Source organism: Mustelus asterias, chromosome 13 (assembly GCF_964213995.1).
Source record: "Mustelus asterias chromosome 13, sMusAst1.hap1.1, whole genome shotgun sequence".
Taxonomy (NCBI): domain Eukaryota; kingdom Metazoa; phylum Chordata; class Chondrichthyes; order Carcharhiniformes; family Triakidae; genus Mustelus; species Mustelus asterias.
The window spans coordinates 50,775,787-50,800,340 of record NC_135813.1 but is presented as its reverse complement, the minus strand read 5'-3'; the positions used below and the strand labels follow the sequence as shown (position 1 = coordinate 50,800,340).

Sequence of the window (24,554 nt, the reverse complement as noted above, 5' to 3'; positions counted from 1 at the left end):
TGGCAGTTTTTCAAGGAATGTCTGTCTAGGGTTCTACAGGACAATGTTCCGAGCAGACAGGGAGGAGTTGGTAGGTTAAAGGAACTGTGGTGCACGAAAGCTGTGCGGGACCTAGTCGAGAAGAAAAGGAAAGCGTAAAAAAAGGTTCAGAGAGCTTGGCGAAGATAGGGATCTAGATGAGTATACGACTTGTAGGAAGGGACAAAAGAAGGAAATTAGGAGAGCCAGAAGGGGTCACAAGAAGGCCTTGGTGAGTAGAATTAGGGAAAACCCTAAGGCGTTCTATAAATATGTAAAGAGTAAAAGGATGAGACGTGAAGGAATAGGGCCTATAAAAGGTGAAGGTGGGAAAATCTGTACAGAACCAGCAGAAATGGCAGAGGTGCTTAATGAGTATTTTGCCTCGGTTTTCACAGAGGAGAAGGACATGGGTGGATGTACTGCGGGCTTGCGGTGGACTGAAAAGATTGAGTATGTGAACTTTAACAAAGAGGTTGTGCTGGAATCTTTGAATGGCATTAAGATAGATAAGTCGCCGGGTCCGGATGGGATGTACCCCAGGTTACTGTGGGAGGCGAGGGAAGAGATTGCAGAGCCTCTGGCGATGATCTTTGCGTCGTCGATGGAGACGGGAGAGGTGCCGGAGGATTGCAGATGTGGTTCCTATTTTCAAGAAGGGGAATAGGGATAGCCCAGGAAATTACCGACCGGTGAGTCTAACCTCAGTGGTTGGTAAGCTGATGGAGAAGATCCTGAGGGACAAGATTTATGAGCATTTAGAGAGGTTTAGTATGCTCAAGAATACTCAGCATGGCTTTGTCAAAGGCAGATCGTGCCTCATGAGCCTGGTGGAGTTCTTCGAAAATGTGACTTAACACATTGACGAAGGGAAAGCGGTAGATGTGGTTTATATGGATTTTAGCAAGGCGTTCGATAAGGTCCCCCATGCAAGGCTTCTAGAAAAAGTGAGAGGGCATGGGATCCAAGGGGCTGCTGCCCTGTGGATCCGGAACTGGCTTGACCAAAGGAGGCAGAGAATGTGTATAGATGGGTCTTTTTCTAATTGGAGGTCGGTCACCAGTGGTGTGCCCCAGGGATCTGTTCTGGGACCCTTGCTGTTTGTCATTTTCATAAATGACCTGGATGAGGAAGTGGAGGGATGGGTTGGTAAGTTTGCTGACGACACAAAGGTTGGTGGGGTTGTGGACAGTCTGGAGGGATGTCAGAAGTTACAGAGGGACATAGATAGGATGCAAGACTGGGCGGACAAGTGGCAGATGGGCTTCAACCCAGATAAATGCGTCGTGGTCCATTTTGTCAGGTCAAATGGGATGAAGGAGTACAATATAAAGGGAAAGACTCTTAGTACTGTAGAGGATCAGAAGGACCTTGGGGTCCGGGTCCATAGGACTCTAAAATCGGCCCCGCAGGTGGAGGAGGTGGTTAAGAAGGCGTATGGTGTGCTGGCCTTTATCAATCAAGGGATTGAGTTTAGGAGTCCAGGGATAATGATGCAGCTTTATAAGACCCTCGTCAGACCCCACTTGGAGTAGTGTGCTCAGTTCTGGTCGCTTCGTTACAGGAAGAATGTGGAAAAGATTGAAAGGGTGCAGATTTACAAGGATGTTGCCTGGATTGAGTGGCATGTCTTATGAGGATAGGCTGAGGGAGCTCGGTCTTTTCTTCTTGGAGAGACGTAGGATGAGAGGAGACCTAATAGAGGTATATAAGATGTTCAGAGGCGTAGATCGGGTGGACTCTCAGAGGCTTTTTCCCAGGGTGGAAATGGCTGCTACGAGAGGACACAGGTTTAAGGTGCTGGGGGGTAGGTACAGGGGAAATGTTAGGGGGAAGTTTTTCACACAGGGGGTGGTGGGCGAGTGGAATCGGCTGCCGTCAGTGGTAGTGGAGGCAAACTCAATAGGGTCTTTTAAGAGACTCCTGGATGAGTTCATGGGACTTAATAGGATGAAGGGTTATAGGTAGGCCTAAAAGGTAGGGATATGTTCGGCACAACTTGTGGGGCCGAAGGGCCTGTTTTGTGCTGTAGTTTTCTATGTTTCTATGGAATTCAGGGAAACTTGTCAAGGTGGATCCGAAACTGGCATAGTAATATGACACAAAGGATGGTAGTAGAAGGCTGTTTGAGTGATTGGATGACTACCATCGACACCGCAAACTGCCAGCTGCAAGTGGAGAGGATCTCCAAGAAGTCGAAAGCTAGTGGCGTTTGCTACCAAATAAACCTGTTGGACTTTAACCTGGTGTTGTTAGACTCCTTACTGAGTGATTGGAGCCAGTGTCAGGTGAAGTACGGCAAGGATCCCTTATTGTTTGTCCTTTATTGTTTGTTACATACATAAATTATATTTAGTTTGAGCGCACTCCAGTTTAACTGATTGGTTAAGTTTTGCAATTTCTTTAGATTGGCATGGGTTATAGAACATAGAACATGGAACAGTACAGCACAGAACAGGCCCTTCGGCCCACGTTGTTGTGCCGAGCTTTGTCTGAAACCCAGATCAAGCTCTTTCCTCCCTATCATCCCGAAGTACTCCATGTGCCTATCCAATAGCTTCTTAAATGTTCCTAAAGTTTCTGACTCCACTATCCCTGCAGGCAGTCCATTCCACACCCCAACCACTCTCCGAGTAAAAAACCTACCTCGGACATCCTCCCTATATCTCCCACCATGAACCCTATAGTTATGCCCCCTAGTTACCACTCCATTCACCCGAGGAAATAGTCTTTGAACGTTCACTCTATCTATCCCCCTCATCATCTTATAAACCTCTATCAAGTCTCCTCTCAACCTCCTCCGCTCCAAAGAGAAAGCCCAAGTTCCCTCAACCTTTCCTCATAAGACCTACCCTCCAAACCAGGCAGCATCCTGGTAAATCTCCTTTGCACTCTTTCCAGTCTCTCCACATCCTTCTTATAGTGAGGTGACCAGAACTGCACACAATATTCCAAATGTGGTCTCACCAAGGTCCTGTACAGTTGCAGCATAACCCCACGGCTCTTAAACTCAAACCCCCTGTTAATGAACGCCAACACACTATAGGCCTTCTTCACGGCTCTATCCACTTGAGTGGCAACCTTCAGAGATCTATGGATATGAACCCCAAGATCTCTCTATTCCTCCACATTCTTCAGAACTCTACCTTTGACCCTGTAATCCACATTTAAATTTGTCCTACCAAAATGAATCACCTCGCATTTGTCAGGGTTAAACTCCATTTGCCATTTTTCAGCCCAGCTCTGCATCCTATCTATATCTCTTTGCAGCCTACAACAGCCCTCCACCTCATCCACTACTCCACCAATCTTGGTGTCATCAGCAAATTTACTGATCCACCCTTCAGCCCCCTCCTCCAAGTCATTTATAAAAATTACAAATAGCAGAGGACCGAGCATTGATCCCTGTGGCACTCCGCTGGTAACCGGTTTCCAGCCCGAAAATTTTCCATCCACCACCACCCTCTGTCTTCTGTTAGATAGCCAGTTACCTATCCAATCGGCCAAACTTCCCTCTATCCCACACATCCTTACTTTCTTCATAAGCTGACCATGGGGGACTTTATCAAACGCCTTACTAAAATCCATGTATATGACATCAACTGCACTACCTTCATCTACATACTTAGTTACCTCCTCAAAAAATTCTATCAAATTTGTGAGGCAAGACTTGCCCTTCACAAATCCGTGCTGACTATCCCGGATTAAGCTGCATCTTTCTAAATGGTTGTAAATCCTATCCCTGAGGACCTTTTCCATCAACTTACCGACCACCGAAGTAAGACTAACCGGCCTATAATTACCAGGGTCATTTCTATTCATATTATTTCTATTCATATTATTGCCCCCTTAATTTCGAAAATATTGTTAACTTTCAACTGACTGGAAATTTTCCTATTTGAAATGGGACAAGACGAACTACTTAAAAATGCAGGGCCACCTTCTGAGGTGAAAGTGAAAAATAAACAAGTCACCCTCAGGGGAATGCAAAGGAGACATTTCCTATAATTCAGAGGCACACTGAAACAATGGCTGCCACAGACACACCGACCCAAAACCCGTTGGAAATACACAATGGGTGAAGCATAACAGGGCAGGCTGCAGGCACTGCTGAGACATTATAAGAAAGATTTCAGCGGAGGAGTCAGACTGAAAGCTCTCTTCCTTTTGGAACTACTGTATTGGCCGGTTCAGAAGCAAACGTTATTAGAAATCTACCAGAGAGCCAAGATCTCATAATATTTGCAACATCGACATCTGACCACATCCACAAAACCAAATCAATCAAAAAACTTAAGAAAATCTACACCTCAAGGGCAATTGAAAGCCACTTAACCAAATAGTCTTTTAACTTTTTTAATTTGTTTCACAATAATAGGCTTTTTTCGAATTCAAATGTATTTAACTATTGAAGCTGTGAGCAATAAAGAGCCCACTAAATGTGAGAGAAAAAAATAATACAAATGCAACATCACATACGTTAGTATCATCAATAAGGGAAGTTAGTAAAATTGATTTGATTTGATTTATTAAACTTTGGAAGGTTAGTCATGCCACAAATCAATTCCAGCCTCCCAGATTGCCTGGACCCATTACAGTTCGCCTATGTCGCGACAGGTCCACAGCAGACGCCATCTCCCTGGCCCTGCACTCAACCCTGGAACACCTAGATAATAAAGATACCTATGTCAGATTCCTATTTGTTGACTATAGTCAGCACAGCCTTCAACACCATTATTCCTACAAAATTCATCTCCGAATCCCGTGGCCTGGGGCTCGGCTCCTCCCTCCGCGACTGGATCCTGAGCTTCCTAATCCACAGACCACAATCAGTAAGGATAGGCAACAACACCTCCTCCACGATCATCCTCAACAGCAATGCCCCACAAGGTGTATTCTCAGCCCCCTACTATATTCCTTATACACCTATGACTGTGTGGCCAAATTCCCCTCCAATTCGATTTTCAAGTTTGCTGATGACACCACCATAGTGGGTCGAATTTCAAACAATGACGAGACAGAGTACAGGAAAGAGATAGAGAATCTGGTGAACTGGTGTGACAAACAATAATCTGTCACTCAATGTCAACAAAACGAAAGAGATTGTCATCGACTTCAGGAAGAGTAAAGGAGAAAATGCCCCTGTCTACATCAATGGGGACGAAGTACAAATGGTCGAGAGCTTCAAGTTTTTAGGTGTCCAGATCACCAACAACCTGCCCTAGTCCCCCATGCTGACACTATAGTTAAGAAAGCCCACCAGCACCTCTGCTTTCGCAGAAGACGAAGGAAATTTGGCATGTCTGCTACGACTCTCACCAACTTTTACAGATACACCAAAGATAACATTCTTTCTGGTTGCATCACAGCTTGGTATGGCTCCTGCTCTGTCCAGGACCGCAGGAAACTACAAAGGGTCGTGAACAAAGCCCAATCCATCATGCAAACCAGCCTCCCATCCATTGACTCTGTCTACACTTCCCGCTGCCTCGGAAAAGCAGCCAGCATAATTAAGGACCTTACACACCCCGGACATACTCTCTTCCACCGTCTTCCGTTGGGAAAAAGATACAAAGTCTGAGGTCAAGTACCAACCGACTCAAGAGCAGCTTCTTCCCTGCTGCTGTCAGATTTCTGAATGAATCTATCTCATGTTAAGTTGATCTTTCTCTACACGCTAGCTATCACTGTAACAGAGAGTTAGGCAGAAGGCTAAAGTGCAGGACTTCGAAGGTAGTAATTTCAGGACTACTACCGCTGCCATGTGCTAGTGAGAGTATGAATAGGAGGATTAGGCAGATGAATGCGTGGCTTGAGAGCTAGTGCAGGGGGCAGGGATTTAGATTTTTGGATCATTGGGATCTCTTCTGGGGAAGGGCTGACTTGTTCAAGAGGAGTAAGAGTTTTAACAACACCAGGTTAAAGTCCAACAGGTTTATTTGGTAGCAAATACCATTAGCTTTCGGAGCGCTGCTCCTTCGTCAGATGGAGTGGAAATCTGCTCTCAAACAAGGCACAGAGACACAAAATCAAGTTACAGAATACTGATTAGAATGCGAATCTCTACAGCCAACCAGGTCTTAAAGATACAGACAATGTGAGTGGAGGGAGCATTAAGCACAAGTTAAAAAGATGTGTATTGTCTCCAGACAGGACAGCCAGTGAGATTCTGCAAGTCCAGGAGGCAAGCTGTGGGGGTTACTGATAGTGTGACATAAACCCAACATCCTGGTTTAGGCCGTCCTCATGTGTGCGGAACTTGGCTATCAGTTTCTGCTCAGCGACTCTGCGCTGTCGTGTGTCGTGAAGGCCGCCTTGGAGAACGCTTACCCGAAGATCAGAGGCCACGGGCATTTACCACTTTATCCGGCAGCTCATTCCACACTCCCACCACTCTCTGCGTGAAGAAGCACCCCCTAATATTCCCTTTAAACTTTTCTCCTTTCACCCTTAACCCATGCCCTTTGGTTTTTTTCTCCCCGAGCCTCAGCGGAAAAAGCCTGCTTGCATTCACTCTATCTATACCCATCAAAATCTTATACACCTCTATCAAATCTCCCCTCAATCTTCTACGCTCCAGGGAATAAAGTCCCAACCTATTCAATCTCTCTCTGTAACTCAGCTTCTCAAGTCCCGGCAACATCCTTGTGAACCTTCTCTGCACTCTTTCAATCTGATTTACATCCTTCCTGTAACTAGGTGACCAAAACTGTACACAATACTCCAAATTCGGCCTCACCAATGCCTTATATAACCTTACCATAACACTCCAACTTTTATAATCGATACACCGATTTATAAAGGCCAATGTACCAAAGGCACTCTTTACGACCCTATCCACCTGTGACGTCATTTTTAGGGAATTCTGTACCTGTATTACCAGATCCCTCTGTTCAACTGCACTCTTCAGAGTCCTACCATTTACCATGTACGTTCTTCTTTGGTTTGTACTCCCAAAGTGCAATATCTCACACTTGGCTGCGTTAAATTCCATTTGCCATTTTTCAGCCCATTTTTCTAGTTGGTCCAAATCCCTCTGCAAGCTTTGAAAACCTTCCTCACTGTCCACTAGAACTCCAATCTTTGTATCATCAGCAAACTTGCTGATCCAATTGACCACATTATCATCCAGATCATTGATATAGATGACAAACAACAATGGACCCAACACCGATCCCTGCGACACACCACTAGTCACAGGCCTCCACTCAAAGAAGCAATCCTCCACAACCACTCTCTGGCTTCTTCCATTGATGTGGAGATGTCGGCGTTGGACTGGGGTAAGCACAGTAAGAAGTCTCACAACACCAGGTTAAAGTCCAACAGGTTTATTTGGTAGCAAATACCATAAGCTTTCGGAGCAGAGCTCCTTCGTCAGATGGAGTGGATATCTGTTCTCAAACAGTACACAGACACAGAAATCAAATTACAGAATACTGATTAGAATGCAAATCTCTACAGCCAGCCAGGTCTTAAATGTACAGACAATGTGGGTGGAGGGAGCATTCAACACAGGTTAAAGAGATGTGTATTGTCTCCAGACAGAACAGCTTGTGGAATTCTGCAAGTCCAGGAGGCAAGCTGTGGGGGTTACTGATAATGTGACATAAATCCAACAAGCTGTGGGGGTTACTGATAATGTGACATAAATCCAACATCCCGGTTTAGGCCGTCCTCATGTGTGCGGAACTTGGCTATCAGTTTCTGCTCAGCGACTCTGCGCTGTCGTGAGTCGTAAAGGCCGCCTTGGAGAACGCTTACCTGAAGATCCAAGGCTGAATGCCCGTGACTGCTGAAGTGCTCCCCCACAGGAAGAGAACAGTCTTGCCTGGTGATTGTCGAGCGGTGTTCATTCATCCGTTGTCGTAGCGTCTGCATGGTTTCCCCAATGTACCATGCTACCAAATAAACCTGTTGGACTTTAACCTGGTGTTGTGAGACTTCTTACTGTTCTTCCATTGAGCCAGTGTCTAATCCAATTTACTACCTCCCCATGTATACCTAGCGACTGAACCTTCCTAACTAACCTCCCATGAGGGACCTTGTCAAAGGCCTTGCTGAAATCCAGGTAGACAACGTCCACCGCCTTCCCTTCATCCACTTTCCTGGTAACCTCCTCGAAAAACTCTAATAGATTGGTCAAACATGACCTACCACGCACAAAGCCATGTTGACTCTCCCTAATAAGTCCCTGTCTATCCAAATATTTGTAGATCCTATCCCTTATCACACCTTCCAATAACTTGCCCACCACCGACGTCAAACTTACTGGCCGATAATTTCCCGGATTTCTTTTGGAACCTTTTTTAAACAACGGAACAACATGAGCCACCCTCCAATCATCCGGCACCTCCCCCGTGAATACTGACATTTTAAATATGTCTGCCAGGGCCCCTGCAAGTTCAACACTAGCTTCCCTCAAGGTCCGTGGGAATACCCTATCTGGTCCTGGGGATTTATCCACTCTGATTTGCCTCAAGACAGCGAGCACCTCCTCCTCCCCTTTAATCTGTAAAGGTTCCATGGCCTCCCTACCAGTTTGCCCTATTTCCGTAGACTCCATGCCCGTTTCCTCAGTAAATACGGATGCAAAAAAACCATTTAGTATCTCCCCCATCTCTTTTGGTTCCATACACAGTCTACCACTCTGGTCTTCAAGAGGACCAATTTTATCCCTCACTATCCTTTTGCTCCTGACATACCTATAGAAGCTCTTTGGATTTTCCTTCACTCTGTCTGCCAAAGCAACCTCATGTCTTCTTTTAGCCCTCCTGATTTCCCTCTTAAGTAGCTTCTTGCACTTTTTATACTCCTCGAGCATCTGATCTGTTCCTTGCTGCCTGTACATTTCATACAACTCTCTCTTCCTCTTAGTCAGTGTTACAATCTCCCTCGAGAACCAAGGTTCCTTATTCCGATTTACTTTGCCTTTCATCCTGACAGGAACATACAAACTCTGCACTCTCAAAATTTCTCCTTTGAAGGCCTCCCACTTTCCATTTACATCCTTACCAGAGAACAGCCTGTGCCAATCCACACTTCCCAGATCCCTTCTCATTTCATCAAATTTGGCCTTTTTCCAGTTCAGAACTTCAACCCGAGGACCAGATCTATCCTTATCCACGATCAGGTTGAAACTAATGGCATTATGATCACTGGATCCAAAGTGTTCCCTCACACTCACATCCATCACCTGCCCTAACTCATTTCCCAATAGGAGATCCAATATCGCATCCTCTCTAGTTGGCACCTCTATATACTGATGTAGAAAATTCTCCTGAACACATTTTACAAACTCTACCCCGTCCAAACCTTTAACAGTATGCGAGTCCCAATCTATATGTGGAAAATTAAAATCCCCTACTATCACAACTTTATGTTTCTTGCAGTTGTCAGCTATCGCTCCACTGATTTGCTCCTCCAATTCTCGCTGACTATTGGGTGGTCTATAATACAACCCCATTAATGTGGTCATACCTTTCCTGTTTCTCAGCTCCACCCATAGGGCCTCTGTAGACCAGCTCCCTAATCTATCCTGCCTGAGTACCGCTGTAACATTTTCCCTGACTGACAATGCCACCCCCCCACCTTTTATCCCTCTGCCTCTATCCCGCCTGAAACATTGGAACCCTGGAACATTGAGCTGCCAGTCCTGCCCCTCCTGTAGCCAAGTTTCACTCATGGCTACAATATCATATTTCCATGTGTCTATCCACGCCTTCAGCTCATCTGCCTTCCCCACAATACTCCTGGCATTGAAATAGACACACCTCAAAAGATTATTTCCACCACACTCTACCCTTCCATTTGTGATGTTGCTTGAACTAACCTGTCTTTTTACCCCTGCTCCACTATCTGCTCTGGCACTCTGGTTCCCATCCCCCTGCAAATCTAGTTTAAACGCTCCCCAATAACACTAGCAAATCTCCCTGCAAGTATATTGGTCCCCTTGTAGTTTAGGTGTAACCCGTCTCTCTTGTACAGGTCCCACCTGCCCCAGAAGAGGTCCCAATGATCCAAGAATTGGAAACCCTGCCCCCTGCACCAGTTCCTCAGCCACGTGTTCATCCGCCCAAGCATCCTACTCCTGCCCTCACTGGCATGTGGCTCAGGTAGCAATCCTGAGATTACTACCCTCGGGGTCCTGCTTTTTAACTTCCTTCCAAGCTCTTTGTACTCACTCTTTAGGACCTCCTCACTCTTCCTTCCCACGTCATTGGTACCGACGTGTACCACGACATCTGGCTGATCACCTTCCCACTTTAGAACGCTGTGCACGCGATCAGAGACATCGCTGACCTTGGCACCTGGGAGGCAACAAACCATGCGGGAGTCTCTGTCCCGACCACAGAACCTCCTGTCTGTACCTCTGACCATTGAGTCCCCTATCACTACTGCTCTCCTCTTCTTCATCCCACCCTTTTGCGCTGTAGAACCAGACTCAGTATCAGAGTTCCGGCTTTCGCAACTTGTCCCAGGTAAAGCATCTCCCACAACAGTATCCAATTCAGTATACCTGTTGTGGAGGGGTATGGCCACAGGGGAACCCTGCTCTGCCTGTCCTTTCACACTGCCATTTCCTCTCCTTACAGTAACCCAATTTCCTGTGCTCTGCTGCTTAGGTGTAACTATCTCCCTAAAGCTACTGTCTATATACTTCTCATTCTCCCGAATTAGATGGAGGTCATCAAGCTCCTTCTCCAGTTCCCTAACTGATAATTTTTTGTTCAAAGCGTGCAGGAAGGTTTTTTGACTCAGTATGTAGACAGGCCAACTAGAGGTGAGGCTATATTGGATCTGGTGCTGGGAAATGAGCCAGACCAGGTGCTAGACTTGGAAGTTGGTGTGCATTTTGGTGATAGTGACCACAATTCGGTTACGTTCACCTTAGTGATGGAAAGGGATAGGCATGAACCTCGGGCCAGTGGTTTTAGCTGGGGGAAGGGTAATTATGAGGCTATTAGGAGAGAATTAGGAAACATAGGTTGGACTAGGAGATTACAGGGACTGGGAACGTCCGACATGTGGAGTTTTTTCAAGGAGCAGCTACTGCGAGTCTGTGATAGGTATGTCCCTGTCAGGCAAGGAGGAATTGGTAGGGCTAGGGAACCGTGGTGCACCAAAAAAGTTTCTTTGTTGGTTAAAAAGAAAAAGGAGGCTTATGTTCGGATGAGACGTGAGCACTCGGGTAGTGCACTAGAAAGCTTTAGATTGGCTAAGAGGGAGTTGAAGAGCGAGCTTAGAAGGGCTAAAAGGGGACATGAGAAGACTTTGGCGGATAGGGTTAAAGAGAATCCTAAGGCGTTCTATAGGTATGTCAAGAACAGAAGGTTGGTTAGGGCAAGTTTAGGGCCAGTTATAGATGGCAGAGGGAAGTTATGTGTGGAACCGGAGGAGATTGGTGAAGCATTGAACCAATATTTCTCTTCGGTGTTCACGCAAGGGGACATGAATATAGCTGAGGAGGACACTGGGTTGCAAGGGAGTAGAATAGACAGTATTACAGTTGATAAGGAGGATGTGCAGGATATTCTGGAGGGTCTGAAAATAGATAAATCCCCTGGTCCGGATGGGATTTATCCAAGGATTCTCTGGGAGGCAAGAGAAGTGATTGCAGAGCCTCTGGCTCTGATCTTCAGGTCGTCGTTGGCCTCTGGTATAGTACCAGAAGATTGGAGGTTAGCGAATGTTGTCCCATTGTTTAAGAAGGGGAACAGAGACTTCCCCGGGAATTATAGACCGGTGAGTCTCACTTCTGTTGTCGGCAAGATGTTGGAAAAAATTATAAGGGATAGGATTTATAGTTATTTGGAGAGTAATGAATTGATAGGTGATAGTCAGCATGGTTTTGTGGCAGGTAGGTCGTGCCTTACTAACCTTATTGAGTTTTTTGAGAAAGTGACCAAGGAGGTGGATGGGGGCAAGGCAGTGGACGTGGTATATATGGATTTTAGTAAGGCGTTTGATAAGGTTCACCATGGTAGGCTTCTGCAGAAAATGCAGATGTATGGGATTGGGGGTGATCTAGGAAATTGGATCAGGAATTGGCTAGCGGATAGGAAACAGAGGGTGGTGGTTGATAGTAAATATTCATCATGGAGTGCGGTTACAAGTGGTGTACCTCAGGGATCTGTTTTGGGGCCACTGCTGTTTGTAATATTTATTAATGATCTGGATGAGGGTATAGTTGGGTGGATTAGCAAATTTGCTGATGACACCAAAGTCGGTGGTGTGGTAGACAGTGAGGAAGGGTGTCGTAGTTTGCAGGAAGACTTAGACAGGTTGCAAAGTTGGGCCGAGAGGTGGCGGATGGAGTTTAATGCGGAGAAGTGTGAGGTAATTCACTTTGGTAGGAATAACAGATGTGTTGAGTATAGGGCTAACGGGAGGACTTTGAATAGTGTGGAGGAGCAGAGGGATCTAGGTGTATGTGTGCATAGATCCCTGAAAGTTGGGAATCAAGTAGATAAGGTTGTTAAGAAGGCATATGGTGTCTTGGCGTTTATTGGTAGGGGGATTGAATTTAGGAGTCGTAGCGTTATGTTGCAACTGTACACAACTCTGGTGCGGCCGCACTTGGAGTACTGTGTGCAGTTCTGGTCCCCACATTACAGGAAGGATGTGGAGGCTTTGGAGAGGGTGCAGAGGAGGTTTACCAGGATGTTGCCTGGTATGGAGGGGAGATCCTATGAGGAGAGGCTGAGGGATTTGGGATTGTTTTCGCTGGAAAGGCGGCGGCTAAGAGGGGATCTTATTGAAACATATAAGATGATTAGAGGTTTAGATAGGGTGGATAGTGATAGCCTTTTTCCTCTGATGGAGAAATCCAGCACGAGGGGGCATGGCTTTAAATTGAGGGGGGGTAGTTATAGAACCGATGTCAGGGGTAGGTTCTTTACCCAGAGGGTGGTGAGGGATTGGAATGCCCTGCCAGCATCAGTAGTAAATGCGCCTAGTTTGGGGGCGTTTAAGAGATCCGTAGATAGGTTCATGGACGAAAAGAAATTGGTTTAGGTTGGAGGGTCACAGTTTTTTTTTAACTGGTCGGTGCAACATCGTGGGCCGAAGGGCCTGTTCTGCGCTGTAATGTTCTATGTTCTATGTTCTATGTTCTAACACGTTTTGCTAGCAGCTGCAGCTGGATGCATGTTTTGCAGGTGCTGTCGTCAGGGATACCGGAGGTCTCCCTGATCTCCCACATCCTGCAAGAGGAGCATTCTAACATCTTGCCTGGCATATTTTTTTTTACTCTGGGGAAATACAGGAATAAACTTTCTGAAAAAGAAAAAAAAACCTACTCTCGCCTCTGCCTGTTCTCGCCGAAGCCCGTTTTGAGCCAAAGCCCTTCAGCTCTCACTCTGCCCCCTGCTCACTCTGCTGGCCGCTAACGACGCTGCCCGCTCAAAGGTGCAGCCTACTTTTAAACCCTCCAAAACCTTCCCAGGCTGCCGCAAGGCCTACTTCCTGTTTTGAAAAAAAACCTCCGATTTTTTTCACAAATTTAACTGAAAAATAAATAAATAAATATCGTGCACAAACAAGCTCCCCATCTGACGAAGGAGCAGCGCTCCGAAAGCTAATGGTATTTGCTACCAAATAAACCTGTTGGACTTTAACCAGGTGTTGCTCAAACTCTTACTGTGTTTACCCCAGTCCAACACCGGCATCTCCACATCTTGTTCAAGAGGGACAGGTTACACCTGAACTGGAGAGGGACTAACATCATGGCGGGGAGATTTGCTGGAGCCATTCAGGAGGTTTAAACTATTTTGGCAGGGGGGTGGGATCCAAATCAGTCGGGAGACAGAAGAGAAGCTTGAGAACAGCACAGAAGTTAAAGAGAGCACATTAAGTAGTAAAGGCAGTGTCAGTAATCCTAGTACCAGACAGATCAGGCAAAAGCAAGACAGAGAGCAAGGGAAATCCAGATTAAACTGCATTTATTTCAATGCAAGAGGCCTGACGGGCAAGGCAGATGAACTCAGGGCATGGATGGGTACATGGGACTGGGATATTATAGCAATTATTGAAACATGGCTAAGGGAGGGGCAGGACTGGCAGCACAATGTTCCAGGGTACAGATGCTATAGGAAAGATAGAACAGGAGGTAAGCGAGGAGGGGGAGTTGCACTTTTGATTCGGGAAAGCATCACGGCTGTACTGAGAGAGGCTATATATGAGGGTTCGGTACTGAGTCTACATGGGTAGAACTGAGAAATAAGAAGGGGGAAATCACTTTGATAGGGTTGTACTATAGGCCCCCAAATAGTCAGCGGGAAATTGAGGAGCAAATATGTAAGGAGATTACAGATAGCTCCAAGAAAAATAGGGTGGTAATAGTCGGAGATTTTAACTTTCCCAACATTGACTGGGACAGCCATAGTATTAGAGGGTTGGATGGAGTGAAATTTGTTGAGTGTATTCAGGAGGAATTTCTCATTCAGTATGTGGATGGCCTGACTAGACAGGGGGCAAAACCTGACCTCCTCTTGGAAAATAATGAAGGGCAGGTGACAGAAGTGTTACTGAGGGATCACTTTGGGACCAGAGACCATAATTCTATTGGTTTCAAGATAGCTATGGAGAATGATAGGTCTGGCCCAAAAGTTAAAATTCTAAATTGGGGCAAGGCCAATTTTGATGGTATCAGGCAGGAACTTTCAAAAGTTAATTGGGGGAGTCTGTGGTAAGGCAAAGGGACGTCTGGTAAGTGGCACGTTTTCAAAAGTGTGTTAACCAAGGTTCAGGGTAAACACATTCCTCTTAGAGTGAAGGGCAAGGCTGGCAGAAGTAGGGAACCTTGGATGACTCGGGATATTGAGGCCCTGGTCAAGAAGAAGAAAGAGGCACATGACATGCAAAGGCAGCTGGGATCAAGCGAATCCCTTGAAGAGTGTAGGAGTAGAGTTGAGAGAGAAATCAGGAGGGCAAAAAGGGGACACGAGATTGTTTTGGCAGATAAGGCAAAGGAGAATCCAAAGAGCTTCGACAAATGCATAAAGGGCAAAAGAGTAACAAGGGAGAGAGTAGAGCCTCTTAAGGATCAACAAGGTCATCTGTGTGTGGATCCACAAGAGATGGGTGAGATCCTAAATGAGTATTTCTCATCAGTATTTACTGTTGAGAAAAGCATGGATGTTAGGGAACTTGGGGAAATAAATAGTGATGTCTTGAGGAGTGTACATATTACAGAGGAGGTGGGGCTGGAAGTCTTAAAGCGCATCAAGGTAGATAAATCCCCGGGCCTGATGAAGTGTATCGCAGGACATTGTGGGAGGCTAGGGAGGAAATTGCGGGTCCCCCAGCCGAGATATTTGAATCATCGATTGTTACAGGTGAGGTGCCTGAAGATTGGAGAGTGGCAAATGTTGTGCCTTTGTTTAAAAAGGGCTGCAGGGAAAAGCTTGGGAACTACAGGCCAGTGAGCCTCACATCTGTGATGGGTAAAGGATCTACAGGCATTTAGAGATGCAAGTGCTGATTAGGGACAGTCAGCATGGCTTTGTGAGTGGAAAATCATGTCTTACAAATTTGATTGAGTTTTTTGAAGGCGTAACCAAGAAGGTAGATGAGGGCAGTGCAGTTGATGTCGTCTATATGAACTTTAGCAAGGCCTTTGACAAGGTACCGCATGGTAGGTTGTTGCATAAGGTTAAATCTCACGGGATCCAGGGTGAGGTATCTAAATGGATACAAAATTGGCTTCTTGACAGAAGTCAGAGGGTGGTTGTAGAGAGTTGTTTTTCAAACTGGAGGCCTGTGACCAGCGGTGTGCCTCAGGGATCAGTGCTGGATCCACTGTTATTTGTCATTTATATTAATGATTTGGATGAGAATATAGGGGGCACGGTCAGTAAGTTTGCAGATGACACCAAGATTGGTGGCATAGTGGACAGTGAAGAAAGTTATCTCAAATTGCAACGGGATCTTGATCAATTGGGCCAGTGGGCTGATGAATGGCAGATGGAGTTTAATGTAGACAAATGCAAAGTGATGCATTTTGGTAGACTGAACCAGGGCAGGACTTACTCAGTTAATGGTAGGGCGTTGGGAGAGTTACAGAACAAAGAGATCAAGGGGTACATGTTCATAGCTCCTTGAAAGTGGAGTCACAGGTGGACAGAGTGGTGAAGAAGGCATTCGGCATGCTTGGTTTCATCGGTCAGAACATTGAATACAGGAGTTGGAACGTCTTGTTGAAGTTGTACAAGACATTGGTAAGACCACACTTGGAATACTGTGTGCAATTCTGGAATTGCACACAGTATTCATAATATTATCTCCTTCACGATAGCATTGGAAAGAGATAGGATCAGGCAGGCTAGGAAAGTGTTTCTCTGGAGTAAAGGGAAATACAGTGTCATCAGGGAGGAAATTAGATGGGTAAATTGGAAGGAGGCATTCTTGGGGAAAAGTACCGAAGGAAAGTGGAGGATTTTCAAGGAATGTTTGTCTGGAGCTCTGCATGACAACGTTCCGATGAGACAGGGGGGTGTTGGTAGGGTACGGGAACCGTGGTGCACGAAGGTTGTGATGAACCTGGTGAATAAGAAAAGAGAGGCGTACAGAAGGTTCAGAGAGCTAGGAGGTGTTAAGGATTTAGAGGAGTATACGGGATGTAGGAAGGAGCTTAAGAAGGAAATTAGGAGAGCGAGAAGGGGTCATGAGAAGGCCTTGGCGGGTAAGATTAAGGAGAATCCCAAGGCTTTCTACAAATATGTCAAGAGTAAAAGGATGAGATGTGAAGGCATAGGACCCTTAAAAGGTGAAGGGGGAAAAGTTTGTGCGGAACCGTTAGAAATGGCGGAGCTGCTTAATGAATACTTTACCTCGGTATTCACGGTGGAAAGGGATCTGGGTGGTTGTACTGCTGGTTTGCGGTGGACAGAAAGGATCGAGCATGTGGACATAAAGAAAGAGGATGTGTTGGAACTATTGAATGGCATCAAGGTTGGTAAGTCGCCGGGACCGGATGGGATGTACCCCAGGTTACTGTGGGAGGCGAGGGAGGAGATTGCGGAGCCTTTGGCGATGATCTTTGCATCGTCGATGGAGACGGGAGAGGTTCCGGAGGATTGGAGGATTGCAGATGTGGTCCCTATATTCAAGAAAGGGAACAGGGACAGCCCGGGAAATTACCGACTGGTGAGTCTAACCTCAGTGGTTGGTAAGTTGATGGAGAGGATCCTGAGAGACAGGATTTATGATCATCTAGAGAAGTTTAGTATGATCAAAAGTAGTCAGCACGGCTTTGTCAAGGGCAGGTCGTGCCTTACGAGCCTGGTTGAGTTCTTTGAAAATGTGACCAAACACATTGACGAAGGAAGAGCGGTGGATGTGGTCTATATGGACTTCAGCAAGGCGTTCGATAAGGTCCCCCATGCAAGACTTCTTGAGAAAGTGAGAGGGCATGGGATCCAAGGGGCTGTTGCCTTGTGGATCCAGAACTGGCTTGCCTGCAGAAGGCAGAGAGTGGCTGTGGAGGGGTCTTTCTCTGCATGGAGGTCAGTGACCAGTGGAGTGCCCCAGGGATCTGTTCTGGGACCCTTGCTGTTTGTCATTTTCATAAATGACCTGGATGAGGAAGTGGAGGGATGGGTTGGTAAGTTTGCTGACGACACCAAGGTAGGTGGTGTTGTGGATAGTTTGGAGGGATGTCAGAAGTTGCAGCGAGACATAGATAGAATGCAAGACTGGGCGGAGAAGTGGCAGATGGACTTCAACCCGGATAAGTGTGTGGTGATCCATTTTGGCAGATCCAATGGGATGAAGCAGCAGTATAATATGAAGGGTACCATTCTTAGCAGTGTAGAGGATCAGAAGGACCTTGGGGTCCGGGTCCATAGGACTCTTAAATCGGCCTCGCAGGTGGAGGATGCGGTCAAGAAGGCGTACGGCGTACTGGCCTTCATTAATCGAGGGATTGAGTTTAGGAGTCGGGAGATAATGCTGCAGCTTTATAGGACCCTGGTTAGACCCCACTTGGAGTACTGCGCGCAGTTCTGGTCACCTCATTACAGGAAAGATGTTGAAGCCATTGAAAGGGTGCAGAGGAGATTTACAAGGATGTTGCCTGGATTGGGGGGCATGCCTTATGAGGATAGGTTGAGGGAGCTTGGTCTCTTCTCCCTGGAGAGACGAAGGATGAGAGGTGACCTGATAGAGGTTTACAAGATGTTGAGAGGTCTGGATAGGGTAGACTCTCAGAGGCTATTTCCAAGGGCTGAAATGGTTGCTACGAGAGGACACAGGTTTAAGGTGCTGGGGGGTAGGTACAGAGGAGATGTCAGGGGTAAGTTTTTCACTCAGAGGGTGGTGGGTGAGTGGAATCGGCTGACGTCGGTGGTGGTGGAGGCAAACTCGTTGGGGTCTTTTAAGAGACTTCTGGATGAGTACATGGGATTTAATGGGATTGAGGGCTATAGATAGGCCTAGAGGTGGGGATGTGATCGGCGCAACTTGTGGGCCGAAGGGCCTGTTTGTGCTGTGGCTTTCTATGTTCTATGTTCTAAACTCTATTATAGAAAGGATATTATTAAACTAGAAAGAGTGCAAGAAAAGATTTACTAGGATGCTACCGGGACTTGATGGATTAACTTATAAGGAGAGGCTGGATAGACTGGGACTTTTTTTCTCTGGAGCGTAGGAGGCTGAGGGGTGATCTTATAGAGGTCTATAACATAACGAGGGGCATAGACAAGGTAGAGAGTCAATAACTTTTCCCAAAGGTAGGGGAGTCTAAAACTAGAGGGCATAGGTTTCAGGTGAGAGGGGAGAGATACAAAAGTGTCCAGAGGGGCAATTTTTTCACACAGAGGGTGGTGAGTGTCTGGAACAAGCTGCCAGAGGTAGTAGTAGAGGAGGGTAGAATTTTGTCTTTTAAAAAGCGTTTAGACAGTTACATGGGTACGATGGGAATAGAGGGATATGGGCCAAATGCGGGCAATTGGGATTAGCTTAGGGGTTTTAAAAAAGAAAGGGCGGCATGAACAAGTTGGGCCGAAGGGCCTGTTTCCATTCTGTAAACCTCTATGACTCTACCTCCTGACTCCCCAAAGCCTATTCACCATCTACAAGGCACAAGAGGGAATACTCACCACTTGCCTGGATGGGTGCAGCCCCAACAACATTCAAGAAGTTGACACCATCCAGGACAAAACAGCCTGTAGCTAGCATGAGGGGACATAGCTTTAAATTGAGGGGTGATAGATATAGGACAGATATCAGAGGTAGGTTCTTCATTCAGAGAATAGTAAGGGCGTGGAATGCCCTGCCTGCAGTAGTAGTGGACTCGCCAATATTAAGGGTATTTAAATGGTCATTGGATAAACATATGGATGATATTGGAATAGTGTAGGTTAGATGGGCTTTAGATTGGTTTCACTGGTCAGCGCAACATCGAGGGCCGAAGGGCCTGTACTGCGCTGTAACATTCTATGTTCTATGTTTGATTGGCACCACATCTGCAAACATTCACTCCCTCCACCACCGACACTCAGTCGCAGCAGTGTATACTATCCACAAGATGCACTGCAGCAATTTACCAAAGATCCTTAGACAGCACCTTCCAAATCCACGACCACTTCCATCTATAAGGACAAGGGCAGCAGATACATGGGAACACCACCACCTGCAAGTTCCCCTCCAAGCCACACACCACCCCGACTTGGAAATATATCGCTGTTCCTTCACAGTCGCTGGGTCAAAATCCTGGAATTCTCTTCTTAACGGCATTGTGGGTCAGCCCACAGCATGTGGACTGCAGCAATTTCAGAAGGCAGCTCACCATCACCTTCTCAAGAGCAACTCGGGATGGGCACTAAATGCTGGCCAGCCAGCGATGCCCATGACCCACGAATGAATAAAAAGAAATGACAAACAATGCAAAAAATTGTCAAGAATTGAAAAACAAAGAAACAAGTGCACATCCGTTGCAAGTGTACATGTCTATCTAAATATTTATCAATCATGATGAAGCTTACAATTTGACTTTTTCCAGCTCCTTCAGTCGCTCAGCAACGTGATAAGATAGCTTTTCTTGGGGTACATTGAGTCTCAGTGCCCAGCTCGCGACGGTATCCACATCTGTGTATCTTGCCAGCAAGCTCACAAATTGCCCCTGCAGCTGGGGATTCTCCCCCAATACAGCCTGAAAGATAAACAGCCCAATAAGGCAAAGGCCACAGCACCATTCCAAATCACTCCAAATATTGGGCATGTATCTAACATATGGCTTTTTAAAGGAAGAGATTTGATTCAAGTGATTCTAAAAACAGCTGCACTTCCTGCATGGTCACCAGAAGAACATAAAAAAGACAATAACACTATGGTGCCGAAGTAAAGAGTATCCATACTTTAGTGCAACTCCCAGAGTCAGGCAGAAAATATTTCAATAAATACCTACAGTTATTTATTTTACAGAATCATAGAATATAGCCATTCAGCCCATCAAGAGTGCCCTAGCACTTTCAAAGAGCAATCCAGCTGGTTGAATTCCCCATTGCAATTCATTAATGAATCACTATCCATCGCACTAACATAATCCAGTTGTATTCCAAATTCTTTACACATGTTGTGTAAAAATGTTTTTCCTCACTTTACCTCTGTTCCTTTTTGGCAATGACCTTAAATCCTCTCGATAGCAATCCCTCAGCCACTGCAGTTTCTCTTTATTTACTCAATCTGTTCATGACTTTAAACACTTGCGTCAAACCCCCAGCCTATGTATATAAATATCCCTGTTACCATTCTCATCAAGCTTTTCTCCACACTCTCCAAAGTCTTCACATCTTTCGAAGCAGCATCCAAAATTGTACACAATGTTCGAGTTGGGACTGAACTTTGGCCAACAGGGTTTCGAATAACCCTGCTTTTTTTTACTCTATTTATAAAGCCCAATAACCTGTCGCTTTATTAACCACTTTGTTAACTTTCCCTGCCACCTTCAAAAGCAGGATATTGTGAATGCTAGGAATCTGAAAATGCTGACAATACTCAGCAGGTCAGGCAGCATCTGTGGTGACAGGAAAAACTATCATAGAAATCATAGAAACCCTACAGTACAGAAAGAGGCTATTCAGCCCATCGAGTCTGCACCGACCACAATCCCACCCAGGCTCTACCCTCATATCCCTACATATTTTACCCACTAATCCCTCTAACCTACACACCTCAGGACACTAAGGGGCAATTTTAATCATGGCCAATCAACCTAACCCTAAACCTATCATGTTTGAGGTCAGTAAGTTTTTATCCAATGGGTTAACTTCATTATTTCCTCTTCAAATGTTGCCTTACCTGCTGAATATTTCCTGCATTTTCTGCCACTTTCAAAGATATATCCACAAACAGACCCTCACCCCCTCCTTAAAACTGAACCATTTCTCTGCTCATTCGCCCTATCAAAACGTTTCACCACCAACTGTATTGAATTTCATCTGTCAGGTGCGGGTGGCACAGTGCTGCTTCACAGCACAGGGACCCGGGTTCAATTCCGGCCTTGGATAACTGTCTGTGTGAAGTCTTCACGTTCTCCCCGTGTCCGCATGGGTTTCCTCTGGGTGCTTCGGTTTCCTCCCACAGTCCAAAGATAGGAGCTGGGTGGATTTGTTGGCAGAGTTTGTAAGGAGCATCCAGGAGGGCTTCTTGAAACAGTATGTAGATAGTCCAACGAGGGAAGGTTCCATACTGGACCTGGTATTGGGGAATGAGCCCGGCCAGGTGGTCAATGTTTCAGTAGGGGAACAGTTCGGGAACAGACCACAATTCAATAAGCTTTAAGGTACTGATGTAAGTGTAAGTTGATAGGGATTCAGGACCGGCACATTCCTGTAAGGAAGAAGGATAAGTATGGCAAGTTTTGGGAACCTTGGATAACGAGAGATATTGTGAGCCTAGTCAAAGAGAAAAAGGAAGCGTTTGTCAAAGCCCGGAGGCTGGGATCACACGAAACAAGTGTGGAATACAAGGAAAGTGGAAAGAAACTTAAGCAAGGAGTAAGGACGGCTAAAAGGGGTCACGAAAAAGCATTGGCCAACAGGATTAAGGAATGAGCACAGCCAGGTGGTCAATGTTTCAGTAGGGGAGCAGTTCGGGAACATGACCACAATTCAATAAGCTTTAAGGTACTGATGGATAAAGATAAGTGTCGTCCTCAAGTTAAGGTGCTAAATTGGGGGAAGGCTAATTACAACAATATTAGGCAGGAACTGAAGAATGTAAATTGGAGGCAGATGTTTGAGGGCAAATCAACATCTGGCAAGTGGGGGGGATTAAGTTTGTGGACGACACGAAGGTTGGTGGATTTGCGGATAGCGATGAGGACCATCAGAGGATACAGCAGGATATAGATCAATTGGAGACTTGGGCGGAGAGATGGCAGATGGAGTTTAATCCGGACAAATGTGAGGTAATGCATTTTGGAAGGTCTAATACAGATAGGAACTATACAGTAAATGGCAGAACCCTTAAGAGTATTGATGGGCAAAGGGATCTGGGTGTACAGGTACACAGATCACTGAAAGTGGCAATGCAGGTGGAGAAGGTAGTCAAGAAGGCATACGGCATGCTTGCCTTCATCGGCCAGGGCATTGAATTTAAAAATTGGCAAGTCATGTTGCAGCTTTATAGAACCTTAGTTAGGCCGCACTTGGAATATAGTGTTCAATTATGGTCGTCACACTACCAGAAGGATGTGCAGACTTTGGAGAGGGTACAGAAAAGATTTACTGGGATGTTGCCTGGTATGGAGGGCATTAGCTATGAGGAGAGGTTGGAGAAACTTGGTTTGTTCCCTCTGGAACGACGGAGGTTGAGGGGCGACCTGATAGAAGTCAACAAAATTATGAGAGGCATGGACAGAGTGGATAGTCAGAAGCTTTTTCCCAGGGTGGAAGAGTCAATTACTAGGGGGCATAGATTTAAGGTGCGAGCGGCAAGGTTTAAAGCAGATGTATGAGGCAGATTTTTTACACAGAGGGTGGTGAGTGCCTGGAACTCGTTGCCAGGGGAGGTAGTGGAAGCAGATACGGTAGTGACTTTTAAGGGGCGTCTTGACAAAATACATGAATAGGATGGGAATAGAGGGATATGGTCCCCTGAAGGGTAGGGGGTTTTTGTTAAGTCAGGCAACATGGTCGGTGCAGGCTTGGAGGGCCGAAGGGCCTGTTCCTGTGCTGTAATTTTCTTTGTTCTTTGTTGTCAGTACAGGGATGATGGGCCGAATAGCCTCCTTCTATGAATTTTTCACCCATTTCATCAACTTGTTTCTGTCCTTGTGAAGTTTGTTGCTATCTTCCTCACCGTTGTGACAATACATTTTAGAATTTTAAAGTTTATTTATCAGTATCACAAGTAAGCTCACATTAACACTGCAACGAAGTTACTATGAAAATCCCCTAGTCGCCACTCTCCGTCGCCTGTTCAGGTACACTTAGGGAGAATTTAGCATGGCCAATGCACCCAATGTGCAGACTCCGCACAGACAGTGACCCAAGCCGGGAATGTAACCCGGGTCCCTGGCACTGTGAGGCAGCAGTGCCACCATGCTGCTCTGCAATACTTTTCCTTTAAGAAATGTATTTGTCATGTTTTTTGTGCAGGATCTTTGAGTGCCACTGGGTCTATAACTGGCATCCTGTACTGTTACTGTGGCAACATAATTGCTCTTAATTGCTCGAATGTTTGTCTTTATCTGAACTAATGCTGTTCTTCTAATTTTAGTGATTTCCTCTGGGGTTTTGGCAGAGTAGGAATTGATTGGGTTGATTAACAGTAACATCAGGTGACTGGGTAGAGCGAAGCTTACACAGAGAACTCAAGGTGAGATGCTGATCGAGTTGTTAGGGAGCAGTGCCTCTCTTTTCCCTTCTCTGAAGTTGGAGACTGGAATCTGCCAGGAAATAAGTCTCTTTCGCTGAGATTCTACTGTACGAGAGTCAAAAGACAGGAACCTATCAGTATCTGTCCAGAGGTGTTAAATGGCTGAAAATCCAGCATCCACACAGGCATATCTGTTTTTGGTGCTAACTGGTTCTGAAGAAGGGGTTCAAGTCTATGGGGAATACAGCTAAATTGGAACAATAGAAATAGCTAGCTATTCAGAATTATATTGTGTCATGTTTGAGTGTTTAAATCGGTAAAAGTTATGCCAATTCTTTTTATAATATTCTAACTGTTCTTAAATAAAGTTTGTTTTCATAAAACTTCCCAGTGGATCGATCGAATCATACCTGGAGTGAAACACTCATGCCAAAATCAAAAGCAAAAGTTGCGGTCTAGGCTAACATCATCCCCCACTTCCCCACCCTCGAACCTGGTGTGCTGAGCCAGACAATTTCCCAACTTGAACTGTCCATCTTGTGAGCTAACATTTGACCGTAGCAAACTAGATAATTGAATGGACAGATATTGCCAAATTAGTCAAAATCTGTACAAGATCTGACTGGAAAATGTGAGACTCGCTGAAGAGAGGAAAACTAACCTCAATGTGCTCCGACCAGTTCTCTTCACTCATACTCTTCTGCAAGGATGAAGAA

The 24,554-nt window shown here is 45.8% G+C and overlaps 1 protein-coding gene across 9 annotated transcripts in view; it reads right to left on the bottom strand.

Moving 5' to 3' along the window:
* Positions 1 to 24,554, bottom strand: part of exd3 (exonuclease 3'-5' domain containing 3) — a 637,814-nt gene that overhangs the window by 323,596 nt on the left and 289,664 nt on the right. For all 9 annotated transcript variants that reach the window (XM_078226739.1, XM_078226741.1, XM_078226746.1 and 6 more), the window contains 2 exons: positions 24,500 to 24,538; positions 20,001 to 20,167 (listed from right to left, as the gene is read on the bottom strand). In XM_078226739.1, coding sequence (XP_078082865.1) covers positions 20,001 to 20,167; positions 24,500 to 24,538 — 206 coding nt within the window. The remainder of the gene's footprint in view (positions 1 to 20,000; positions 20,168 to 24,499; positions 24,539 to 24,554) is intronic.